General features: G+C 36.7%; 1 protein-coding gene across 2 annotated transcripts in view; it reads right to left on the bottom strand.

Annotated features, from left to right (window-relative positions):
* The window catches only part of rasa1a (RAS p21 protein activator (GTPase activating protein) 1a), a 48,596-nt gene that overhangs the window by 25,075 nt on the left and 9,596 nt on the right, over positions 1-13,925 (bottom strand). For both annotated transcript variants that reach the window (XM_084114070.1, XM_084114071.1), the window contains exons 2-4: positions 2,654-2,806; positions 702-837; positions 453-523 (exon numbers count right to left, since the gene is read on the bottom strand). In XM_084114070.1, coding sequence (XP_083970196.1) covers positions 453-523; positions 702-837; positions 2,654-2,806 — 360 coding nt within the window. The remainder of the gene's footprint in view (positions 1-452; positions 524-701; positions 838-2,653; positions 2,807-13,925) is intronic.

Raw genomic sequence — 13,925 nt, 5'->3', positions numbered from 1 at the left:
TTTATAAGCTCTTTGTGAGTTTTCAGCTGGTAAAAATACCATCATATGTTTAAATTAAATACCATCAAATTCAACAAGTGCATTTAGCATTGTTTTGGATGTTTGGTGTAAGTTCCGTTGAAAAATATACCAGATAAAAGCAGTTTCTTTGTTGTTTTTGTTTTGTATCTTTAGGTTCAGTCTTAAAACTGACACTGTGAATGATAAGCAAACCAGTACTAAATATATCAACTAAATGCATGTTTTCTTTTTGGTCCAATATCGCAGAAATGCTTAATTAATCAGAAGCAGAAATCATGATTGCAATTAAAATATGATTAATCGTGCAGCCTTTGTTTCAAACACTGAAATGGGTTTAAATTCCATTCCCTCAAACAGGCAGGACACAGTTAGACACTTCAGACTGGATTGTGAAATATGAGATATGATGACTTTTAAGAGGGTTTTTATACCTGATCTCATCAGTTTCTGGCACTTTGGTGTATGGAAGTATGGCCCTCACTCTTCGCCTGTCCTCCACCGGCTGGAAGGAGAATAAGAGGTTATAGCAACGCCACAAGGACAATTGCACGTACTATGATGATCAGCACTGAAAGATTAACAAAATGCAATCCTGCTTCTGGATGTACAACCTTAGATATAGCAACAAATAAGTGAAAAAAACCCTATTGTCATTCGAAAGTCAGAAGTTCTGATCGTACCTCTGGGGGAGCCACTGGAGACGACAGTTTTTCACCTTTAAGTAGGCAAGACACATAGCTGTAGTAACCAATGAGGTCTGACAGGGACGAGAAGCGTCGTCCACCGATGTAGTAATCTCCACACATCGCAATGATCCTGAACACACACACAAAAAAGAAAAGTGTTTTGCCTTACTTGATTAAAATGATAATGCCTGACTGAATTAGACTGACATTTACTGGGATAAATAATTTACTTCTGTGAATGAGTCATTCCAAATACATTTAGCAGGAGCACAACAGCACTTGCAGTTGTGTAGACGAATGAAACTAGAAGCATGTGTCATGGAGAATAAGAATTATTACTACAAGACTTTTGTTTGTTTGTTTATTGCTTGTTTCTTTATGAAAAAAAAAAAAAACCTCAACTTTTCAGAATTCCGCAAGCACACCTCAGGTCACAAGACAAGAACCAGCTTCACCTTTTCCATAACAACATTGAAAGCTTATCCAAAATGGATGAACATCTGATGATAGCTGTACAGTGCAGGGTTTTTTCCCCATATATCCATAAATATATCTAGTAGCAGAGCTCATGCAAGGGCTAGAAATCCATTTATCCATTGCTGAAACTTCATTGTCTTCATGGAGAACGCTGCCCATGATTGCTTAGCAATGGCACCTACTGCAATTATCTTTATGTAGGTATAAATCAAAGATCTATTTCTCGACTTCAAAATGTTACAAAATGCTGCGGCTAGACTTCTGTTGGGTGTACACAAGTGTGATTACATTACCCTGGTTTGAATGACCCTTCATTGGCTTCCTGTCCGTTACAGAACTGATTTTAAGATTATTTTATTTGTTTTAATCTTTGAATGGACTGGCACCTACTTATCTGTCAAGACTTTTGTCCATATACAACCCATCGAGATGCCTCAGATCTTCTGATCATAGGCTGTTGACCGTTCCTAGGGCAAGACTAAAATTGAGAGGGGATTGGGCTTTTTTATGTTATTGCCCATAAACTGTGGAATAATAGCCTTCCATTGTGTGTTAGAACTGCTCAAACTTTCACATTTTTAATCTAAACTAGTAACTCATTTGTTTTTCTTGGCTTTGAATGCATTTTAGAGATGAATATAATCTCTTTTTATGTTGTTAAATATGTATCAATGTAACGCACTTTGGTCAACTTGAAGCTGTTTTAAACTGTGCTCTAGAAATAAATTTGACATTGACAAGTGATTAAATGTATACTACCATTCCAAAGTTTGGGGGTCATCAAAATATTCTCTCTTTTTTTGTAAAGAAATTAACACTTTTATTCAGCAAGGATGTATTAAATTGATCAAAAGTGACAGTAAATACATTTATAATGTTACAAAAGATTTATTTTTCTTTCTATTCACCAAAGAATCCTGACAAATTGTATCAAAGTTTCCCCATAAATATTAAGCAGCACACTTGTTGTCAACATTGATACCAATAAGAAATGTTTCTTGAGCACAAAATCAGCATATTAGAATGATTTCTGAAGGATCATGTGACACTGAAGACTGGAGAAATGGATGTTGAAAATTCAGCTTTCCATGACATTTTAAAATATATAAATGTGTAATAATGTGGTAGCTAGGGTGTTCTTGTTAGTTGCTTTACTGGTCTCTGTAATATTCTGGTCTAAATATATGGTTTCAGTACCACCATCCATGGAAGTCTAAGGGTTTTGTGGGCTTTATTATTGTTTACAATTCTGATCATTTAGAAAAGTAAAACCACCTGTTCTGAACAACTCACATGATTTGAGGCATCAGTCATATCAATAATAGATACAGTGCAGGACAATGTACGTTTAATAGTTAACAAAGACTATTGTACAACAACTGTCTGCTTGAGGGGACATAACATTTTGTGAAATGTAATGGGGTTTGTGCGCATTAGTGAAACTGTATGATCCAGTCAGCACTGCTCACCTGAAGTGATTGACCACATTGGTCACGCTGAGAAAGGACAGTACGAAGGAGCCAGGCCGGCGGTCGCTTTCCCTGATGAGGTAGCTGCCCGGTGTCCGAGCCTGACGCAATCGCTCTTCTGCAATGGTTCTGTCCAACATTCCATGGTACCATCTGAAAGAAAGCAAGAACAGATCAAGGAGTTAGTCAGCAATAAATCAGATTTTAGTGTCTTCCTCTATTTGGTCCATCAGCATCGATTTTAATGCAACCCTGAATGTAAATGCTGAAGTAGGTTTTTAAAGGCTCTTTTTGGCATGCTGACAAAAGCCTATATTTAGTTGATCTTATTCCAAATTACCTTGCAGATTTTTGAAAAGCTTTTGCTATAATGCAGTAGCTCTGTAAAACGAGACTTGCAGAGATTGCATTGGAGTTTTTAAAAAAGACACGCATGCAAGCCGCCCTCTCACTCCACAGAAATGTGACAGGGCTCCGGCTGCTGAATTTTTCTCTTGAGAAAAACTCATGCGGAAATATTGAAAGTGAAATCTTGCTCTAAAAAGGTGCCTTAGCACGGCGAGAAATTTTAAAAAGGTTTTACTGCAGAGCCTCAGCCATTAAAAACATGAAGGTCTCTAAATTAAACAGTAGCTTTTCTAACAACACTGGTTAATGTTTCAGAGATTTTAGATCCCTGGAGAAAAAAAAAAAACTTGTGTCTGATTTTAGTGTTTTGCAACAGGGGGTCAGGATAGAAGTAAAAAGAGTAAAAGACTGAGCTGATGTATATTTAACCCTACAAATATACAATTTATACATTGTGTCATGTTTACATGGATAGACAGATGGAGACTGCACATAAACCCACTGTATCTTTGATAATCGAGATAAAACGATTATTTTGCCCCATTCTGTCCCTGTCTAGTGGCGTGCTTTCGCTCCGCCTCAAAAGCCCAAACTTAACGTGCAAATCAATAACATCATGTAACATGACTTTCATTAAATAGGACGTGCTAAGGACGGGTTTATGTGCTGTCTCAGTCTGTCTGTGTTGAATTCCTCTTGCAGTAATCATTCCTCGTCGTCCTTTGTCTTTAGTTATGAGCTGTTTGGTAACCAAATGCTCCAACTGGACTGCGCATTGCGGATAAACGAATAAAAAAAGTAAAAAAGTAAACCTTTTTGCAAGTAAAGTGATTATCCAGTGGGTCCTGCAGTGCCACTTGTGCACACGGTAATGTAGTTTGGTCTGCTTCATTATTTGCTCTCAAAATAATAGGCTACTTTGTCTAAATGAGATGTCACAGCAAGAAATGGTTTAAAATAAGGATCTCTACAGAATAAGATCATCTTGCGATACATATATACAGTAGAGACACATTGATATTACCTACATTTTGGCTGATACTTAAGCACGCTATTTAATTATATTCATGTCATGGCAAATAACCAATAAATGACTGAAAATGTAAAACTATTTCATCTATTAAAATTAAAACAAAACACTAAAAACTAGAATACGTGAATTTAGGCATCGCAACATGATAAATGTTCAGTATGAAAAATGGATTTTCATTTTGATATTTGCTAAAGATTACATTTAACAATGGTATAAAATCTACATCCAAATGTTAAAATAGCGCGCATAATTTAATATCCAGTTATTAATGAAAATACAGATAAAAAAACACAGATAACCAAAATGTTATTGAAAAATCTGACATCTTTAAAGGGATAGTTCACAAAAAAAATTCAATTCTGTCATCATCTCCTTCAAGTTCTTCCAAACCTGTATGAATTTCTTTCTTTTGTTGAACACAAAAGATGATATTTTGAAGAATGTTGGTAACCAAACAGTTGATGGGCCCCATTGATTTCAATAGTATTTCTTCCCCATACTGTTTGGTAGTCAGTGGGTGAACTCGGTTTTGGGTGAACTATGAACTAAATATAGTGAAAAGCAGCCCTTCATGTAAAAATGTTTGTCCACTCCTGAAATAAATCATTCTCATCTGGTTTTAAAGTCAAAAGGTCCTTACAAAAACAAGCCAAGCAGAAGTCTCCAAATCGAATCATGATTTTGCATTTTCACTCTTGTTTAGAGTATAAGACCATATGTAATCTTAACTCATATGTTTTTCCATAGAACACTTTTTAAAATAGAATAAAGATCAAAAACATCTAAAACTGTGAAAAACTTCACGATATGCATGTATATGTTTACACTTTGTTTAAACTCACTCTAGCCCCACAGTTAATTTCATTCAGATGCATAAGAACAGCAGGACAATTTGCACTGCAAACATGGGTGAAAAATACAAAATCAATTAAAGCAAGAAAAAAAAAGGTCAGCACATATATATACAGTATATATGTGTGTTGTTGATGTGGTGAAGAGGAAGTGATGGTAAGTGAATTTAGGAGGTGATAGATGAGAATGAGACACAGGAACAACTGATATTTTCAGAGTCTTGCCCATGTTGAAATGTCACACTGACTGCAGTCTGCATAACATCATGTGGGCATGCAGCCCTCCCACACTCAAACTTATTGTGTTCATGGGGAAGCATATGCACCAGTGAGTTTCATTTGTGCTGAATGTCAGTTTTCGGTTTAGATTTTCAAAAGTGTTGCTCAGTGTACAAGAGATGCTGCAGTTCAACTTTTCACATTTCTATTGTACTCTGTGTGTAATAAAATCCAAAAGAAATTTGCCAAACTGCTCATGGCGGTGTGTCACCAAGGCACTGGATAGGTTTCTGGTTTCAACAAATGTTGTTTGTCTATACAAATGGACTCCCAAAGGTAAAAAAAAAAGCAGGTCAGTGCATAGAAAGCGTTTTTTTTTGTTTTTTGTTTTTTAAATTGAACTTCTTTCAACTTGAGTGCAGTGGCATAGCGGAACGCAATTTCTACCGAAATTAATCAAGATTCTGACTACAGCGTTTCATTGGAATGTATTTAACAGTTTAATCAACAGTGTGTTTGAAGATCCTAAATATGTAACAGTCAATCTAGAACAACAGTAGGGCTGACCCCAACTAAAGATTTTCTTAGTCATTCATTTAAAAGCCCACCGAAGTGCCTAGAAACACGCAGTGTTATTCAATGTGTTGACGCAACTTCCACTGAAGTAGAAAGACAGGGCGGGACATATTGAGCAACTCCTCCCCTTTTTTAAAATAGCGGCTAGAGTTTTGTTTATATCACAGCTCGGCCAGAGCAGTTGACCTCGGCAAAGCCACAATTGACAGCTTATGACAGCCACAGTCTAATAGATTCCCTTTTAGATTTAATATGAAACTGTTATTAAAACAAAAACGTAATCAATCATGCTGATGATGTGTAGTTTGAAAAGTGCGCAATTTACGTTGGTGCATGGCACTGGTATTATTTCTTCTACTCGTCGGTATCGTTTCTAATGCAGAGTCTGTCTGAGAACAGTTTCTCTCCTAACCTCCTCCATGTTTCTTTAAAATATAGCATTCTGTGTAGAACTCAAATGGGTCCGATACATTTTGTGGTTCTCTACTGACTCGCATATATGATCCACTCTGTGCTATCGTGTCTCTGGACCAGAGCAGACTGTGTGCATGCTGAGGTGGTTCGCCTGACACTAACGTGAAAATAGACTTCATTCGCCTCAATGGAAAGCATATTTAAACTGTCTGAATCATTCCCCATCCCCTATTTAGTGCAATATGTTCCATTTACCACATAGAAAATAGTAATTGTGTGAACAAGTGACCGATTTCAGCCGCAGCTTCAGCATCTATTTATAATGTAGGGGGTGGGACACTTTAGATTCTAGAGAGCATTTGATTGGACAGGAAATATGATGAGAAGCTGAAGTGCAGAGTGATGTCATCAGAATCGTTGATCCATATATTTGTGGAAATGAGAGACTAGTTTGAATGCTTATATCTTCTAAATGTGAATTTTGTCATTGTTTTGGAGCACACTAGCTTTTTTAACTATTTAACTCATTTTAACTATCTATTATTTACTATCGCACATTTATCTAGATTCACATTAACGATAGAGCAAGCGGCCAAGAAAGTGATTAACTTAAATATTTTAAATAATAAGTCGTGTTTGAGGTTGCACATCACCTTTTTGACTTTCTGGCCGACATTTTATTGCATGGACATGCCCTGTTAACAATTTGTCACTGCGTGACTTCGCCACTTTTTTTCTGCGACTAACTGACTAATTAAAATTTAGTCAACCAAACCTCTTCTTGGCGACTAACATTTAGTCGATTATGAGGGGGCAACTTGAAATTTGCCATTATTTAATATTACGTAGTTATATTTTGGCTTCACAAGCAAAGATGTAGAGACAAAAAAAACAAAAAGGAATTAAGCAAATGTAGAAATGCTTTGAAATCTTGTGCAGGAGCGCTCCAAATGAACTCTGCATTGCTCAGGTGTGCATGAACGAAAGTATAAACAAGGCCGAATTTGCAGAAATTATTATTTTTATATATTTTTACTATTGCATAATATTATAATATAATCATCATAATAATATTTGTAATTATAACAACAACAGCAGTTAGTATTACCGGTATATAATATATTCCTTGGTTCCAAAACAACATCAGTGTGAATGAAAAGTGGAATAAAGTGGTCCTAAAACAGATGTAAATCATAAATATTTAAAATATTACTATTATCCATGTCATTCTACCCCTGTACAATATTTGTTTGCAAAGTCATTCTAACTTAAATGCGAGTAAATTATTTCTTCAAACAGTGTTGTGTATTAGGCTTCCACTGTAAGTGACATGAACAAAACAGATATTAAATTACAACTATTTGTATGATAAATAATCATCAGCAAAAATGTTGTGATCATGACAGTCCCAAGCTCAGTCTACAACACATAATATGCAGTCCAAAATGTAAAATGAGAAACACACTTGCTCATGTAAACTACTGACCCATTTTATCAACCACAGTGATACAGAGTGCAGGCGTAATTTGCACACTGCAAGCCTAACTAGGCTAAGCCCCTCTTCTCTATATATTAATTTATTGAATAGACAGGCTCTATGAAGCAGTCCTTTGAGTAAAACTGCACCGTTAGCAGAAGGACAGTCCCTCATAATTCCCAGAGGCTGCGTTTTCTTCTCAGCGGGACTGCCTCGCAGCTTTCTACGCTATAAAAATTACATCAGCAATACAGGGTTATTAGCACACTGGATAACGTGCTCTATTAAAACTTCTGTGGACAAATGAATCACAGGCTCCTGAAAACACAGATGTGTGTGAACCGGATGAAGAGGCAATGAGATCATTGATATTGGCTATGACGAAGATTAGATGATGTACAAGCAAACACATAAACAACAAAAGTCACACTTCATATGCTATTTTAAAGTTTCCTAATATTGTTTTGGAGTCTCCAACAACAGGTTTACATGGATCAAAGGTCAAAAAACTGTTTCATTTACTCATAAAATACATTTGCACATCACCACATTTACAATGATTCTCAAATGACTCGTCAGATGAATCAATCTCTCTAAATCCCTCGTTTCCGTGAGCTATTCTGCTCTGATTGGCCAGACAGCTCGGCCTGTTGTGATTGGTCTACTACGTACAGCGCACGTGTCGAAAACAAAAACGCCTATTGCCATAACATCAGCTCTGCTTGTCCTGAGGTTTCCTACACCGTTAACTAAACACAGTAACAAACGATGACATTGATTTTACCATATCAATCCGAGCGCGAGTCCGATGATGAAACATTGGAAGAACTAGTTCTTCAACCCGAACCTCCATCGCAAGGACGACTCGAGTAGGACATTCTCAGTGATTCACTACTCAGTTTGAGGTACATTATGAGATGTTGCAACTGTAATTCCTCACCATCAGCATTAACAAGTGCATGCCCATCAACAAACATATTATTTTACTTATACTATTTACAGAGTATTTTTCGAATTTATTGCAGTGAACACGTGGAAACTGTATCAATCACAGTGCATGTATGCAATGTTAGCCGAGCTCTAGGGTGAATGACTGATGCTCCATGCTTAATCTTACCTCAAAGTAGTGAGAACGACAGACAATCTGCATTAATAGAGTTTTATGTAATAGTGGCCCACAACTGACTAGCAGAAGTATTTCAGTAAGACAGTAATAATGTGAGTTAGCCAGAAGCAGGAGTCCTACACAATATAAAATCAAAACTAAGTATTTTGAACACCATCTTTCAAGAGCAAGCGGTTTGCGAATCCTGCATTGAACTCTGAGATTTGAGAAGCAGTCATCAGTGAAATAAAGGGAACACAGCAAAAGTTTAGGATTATACTGCTGTGGTATTTTGGCAAAGATTAATTTTAACCACTGATTCTTCACATGCTCATCCTTGGGCAGTGGAAAAAAATAAACTGGCTTTACCTTCACATTATAGAGCACAGCGTCTTCTCGACATGATGCTATCCAGTATCCACAGGAATCAACTGTTGGTTTGAGGTTCAAGTTTTCCCTGGTGTCTGCGTGAGCAATAAGTGGGCGGGCAATATGCTAATGTTTCGTCTTGACGTCACAACGAAACAGCTTATGACTTGTTTGAAAAACGATTAATTTCATTGATTCAAGAGTCGACTCTTACTTTTGAAAGACGATAACTTTATATACAGTGAACTTTCAGATTTAAAACTTTGTTTTCATTCACTTAGAGCTATGTTATACACTACATTAAAGGTAATTTTCAAAAATACATAATAGGGGCACTTTAACATTTTTAAACGTCTTTTTCCTAAAATAATTTTGTTTGGATGCCAAGCAATTAATTCAGGCATTCTTTTTTCCCAGAGAATGACATCAGACTCAGTGTAAACAGGCCTTTAAGGAGGTCGCACACCGGACGAGAAGCGCAGCGCCACGTCTTTAAAATTCGAACACATTATTCTCTATGAGTGTTCACACACCGGCGGCGTCATTCGGCGTCTGTCCGTGGCGCCCAGCTACGGCTCAGGACCTTGTTCAAAATCCTAGTTAATGTATACTGACTTCACCCTGTGCTGCAATATACATTTAGTTTTACATTCATTTACAGAAATCAGCTGCTTGATTGAAAATTGCTGATGTTATCGGATTTCCAGGTGAGATTCTCAATTCATTCAGTTAACGGACGCTCTGAGGTAAAGTGTTCAGACTGCAGACTTAGCAACGATTGTATTTAGTTGTACAGTACAATCACAACATAGTACAGACATTATATTAATTCCATAATGTCCTTAAACATTACAATATTGCTGGCCATTAACTGAGAAAGTGCACGTCCGGTGTGCGATACCTCGAGTTGTCCTAGACGCGACGCGGCGCTTCTTGTCCGGTGTGCGACCCCTTTAGGCTAGTGATTTCACCATTCTTCCTTCATAGCAGTAGAGTTCAGTTCCTGTGTCGACAACAAGGCCTATGGGTAAATAACCGAACCCTCTCCAGTCTGCACATCCAGATGATATATACACAAGCACAGCCTTCATCCTCCTGAGGAATGCCTGATCGTGTCAGTGCTTGATCACTAGCTGGTGCCTTCAATGAATAGAAACCATGAAGTTAAAATAGCTAATTACTTCTTAGTCTCTTTTCCTCCCAGTAAATTGATGCTTCCATTAAATTAGCTGACATGTATACTGTGCCAAGCCGTCGAGTGACCTGTGTAGTGTACCTGGAAAAAGAGCAGGTGGAAGTCTCATATTCACTTGTGTGAGTGAGTATTAGACTATGTAATAGTCTACTCTACACTGATGGTGCTTAAATGTAAAGAGTGATGCTTTTTGGGTTTGCCACTTGGATTTTCATGGAAAACCAAAAAGTTCTGACATGTTCGACCTGAGTTCGAGTCCAGATCCCGTCCCCCCTCTCTCTCTCTCTCTCCCACCTCACTTCCTGTCTAGCTACTGTCCTATCCTAATAAAAGGCAAAAATGGCAACAACAAAAAAATGAAATTCTGAATATTAAAACAAATATTTACAGAGCTATATTAAAAAACATTTTTCAGTTTTAATTTTTTCTGGATTTTTTTTTTTTTTTTTTTTACTTATGCAATTGTATATTTTTTTTATTTAAAAACTTGCATTAAGGCGGTTTTATATTTTACCAAATTCTCTTTTATTTTTAGAAATAGTTTTAATGGTTTAATTAAATTTTGATAATAGCAAAGTATGTCTGTACTGATTTTTCAGAACAGGTCAAAAGACAAGCGTCCTGAAATTAAGAGCATCTTCAGTACACACTGATAAACATCTGAGAAGATCTGCAAACACATTTGCATTTGAGATGAATGAAGCTATAATACATCAAGCATGACTGCAAAAGGTGTTTGCCTCAGACCCGATTCATGCAAAAGCAGAGGAACAGGAAGTGTGTTGAGAGGGACAGGTGGCACTTTCTTAATAACACTCAAACCACTCACACGCCTTGTTGCCCCTTTTTGTGCCTTGCTGTAATGGAAATCAACTGATATGTGCAGCACGGTGGACAAAAATAAATGGTTACAACTACAGCAGCATGTCATCAGCAACTTCATTCACAGCTTTGACACAACAGAGCTCTGAACCATAAATAGGAGTGTGAAATATGCACTGACTAGTTAACCATGTGATCGTTAGCCCATAAACATGACATTATAATGACACTTCACAAGAAAAGTGTCACTTCACACGTGAAGTGAAAAGGCTTGTTTGACTGCAAAATTAACCCAATAAGATGTCAATGTTCAGCACTCAGGCACTTAAACCTCAGCCTGAAGCACAAATCTCTCAGCACTTGAATACGTTATGATTTCCAGACAATGGCTGTATTTTTAGATCCATATAGCTTTGGAAAAAGAAATTTGCCTTTTGAATTATTCACCAAAAATTCCATGAAAAGATCCTGACAAGATACCAGGGAAGCATGGCAATATTCTTCCTTGCAAGTTGTTTCTTCATAGATGGCTCACTGAAAACAGGACATGACCTTTCTGTGGTTAGTCCATGCCAGCCATCAAGGAAGTAGTCGAACCTCTCAATTTACAACACTTCATCTGGGAGGAAGCGAGGGCAGAGCGGGCTTGTTGAGACTTGATTGAGGGGTCGTATTCGCTCTCTTAAGCACTTTCAACACATCCGTCTCTCTTTATAGGTCTCGAGTCGACTACCTCAAAAAACCTCTAAAGTTGTCACGTCATTGCTCATCAGTATTACGATGATGAAACTGCACAGCCTTACATTAACAGTGCCTTTCAAAACTGATGTCAGCTGTCATCTGAGCTCATCTCTCATTCTGCACAAGGAGAACACCAAAGAACTCATGATCTCCATCTGATCCCCAGAAAAATAGCATCACTGTTGTGAAAGCACCCTGACAGTTTGAAACTGATGAATAAGCAACTTTGTCCTCACATTTTTTAAAACATTCATATTGAAGAAATAACATCACTAATTCAACAGCTCTTACTACAAGCAATTACAAATTCATGCATCAAACATCTGTCCACCTGAGACACTTTTAATTATTTCATAACTAAACACATTATTTCATGACTAAACACATTGTTGATAGTCAAAATATATTATATAAAATGTAAGAAAAATAATTCAGGTAAATAATAAATCTTCAGTGAGAAATAGGGCTGGGTGATATAGCTTTAAAAATTCTCCACAGTTTTTTTGGTGATATTCAACATATATATCAATATGTATGCATTTGCTCAAATTAATTAAAGGTTTTTTTTATTTTTTTTTATTATTATTCAAAATAATTCAATATTCAACTTTTTAATTTTTTATTTATAGACTCCAATATTACAAAACACAGTAATAAAAAGCCTAGACATATTTTTACTTAAATAGGCCTATGGAAAATGTATACATAAGTAATTAATTGTACAAAAATATATATTTAATAGTGTCAATTGAACATACATTTATTCTTATTAAAGTTAAAAAAGATGATTCAGTCATGAGCAATGAGATTGTTTGGTTAACATTAATGGCACAGACAGCCGGAGATATATTAGGCTGCAGTCACTTTATGACAATGCACTGATCTAATATACTGATACACATGCTCTTTCTTTCTCAACTGTTTATGTTCACTTAAGACATAAACAATTGTGACTGGCATTTTGACACATACGTGTGTGTATTTGACAGTTCAAGCCCAAAAAGGTGACAAAGGGTGTGTTCACACTGTTTGGGCATGTTTACTTCGATTAAAACGAACCCCGGAGCGATTAATCACCCCTAATAATACATTTATACAACAGTTCTTTCTGGTTCTCGAATTTGATTGGCTGAGAGCCTTGTCCAGCCGTGCAATATTCACACAGTATCAGAACTGGAACCATTTCACCATTTGCATCACTCCGTTTGATCACACTGACTGTCATGGCGGTCAAGCAAAATACTACTGTTGTTGTGTCACGAAATCTAGTTTTACGAGTTTTTTTTAGGCGAGAATGTAGTTACTAAGACCTCAAATATGTGACTCATATATAATCATAGTGCCTATTTTACAATCTGTTTAGACGCTTTCGCAGACGCGAGCTCCAGGCTGTCAGCGGCCGTTCAGTGCTCATGTACCCGCAGAGAACAGCGTCATCTCGGCCAGTCCTTCGGGAATTTGCCGCTGGCTCTTATGTAGATGGTGATTAAATATGAGATATAATTAATTTGGGGTATATTAAACGGGCAATCAGTCTTATTAATCCATTACTTGTCCCAGAGCAAATCGATTTTGGTTAGGGGGAAAATTAAGGCTTTATATTTAGGCTATATTTCACTTAAATCCTGTACTAGAGCACTGCTTTTGTATGTTTTACTTAATTATTTGCTTGTGTTTATTTCCTATTGTCTTTTATAATGCAGATTGTTGTTCATTAAATATTATTTTATATTTAATAATATGCCATATTTGGTACTGAGAAAGAATCGTGATATGGACTTCAGTGAAAGTTACATTACGCCATTAGATGGTGGCAAAGACGGTCTTTACGAGTGAGTCAGAACAAGGAAGTTGTTTTAGCACTGTCATGGGAAGGATAAAGACGAACATATCACTTTCCTCAGCAGACATTCAAACTGATTTTTTGGATATATTATAGACATCGACCTAAAGAATGAATGAAATATCAGATGCAGGTAATACACTAGTTTATTCGATCTCTCATAATACCATAATAATCTACTCTACATAATACAATAAGCTTCAATGAAGCTACTCAATGTTCCTTCATTACTAGCTCTAAAGTGACGTTTTAGAATTAGTAACAGAGGCTTGGGCTCAA

Source organism: Abramis brama (assembly GCF_963993115.1).
Source record: "Abramis brama genome assembly, chromosome: 5".
Taxonomy (NCBI): domain Eukaryota; kingdom Metazoa; phylum Chordata; class Actinopteri; order Cypriniformes; family Leuciscidae; genus Abramis; species Abramis brama.
Note: the sequence above shows the minus strand (reverse complement) of the source record. Positions and strands in the feature narration are given on the sequence as shown.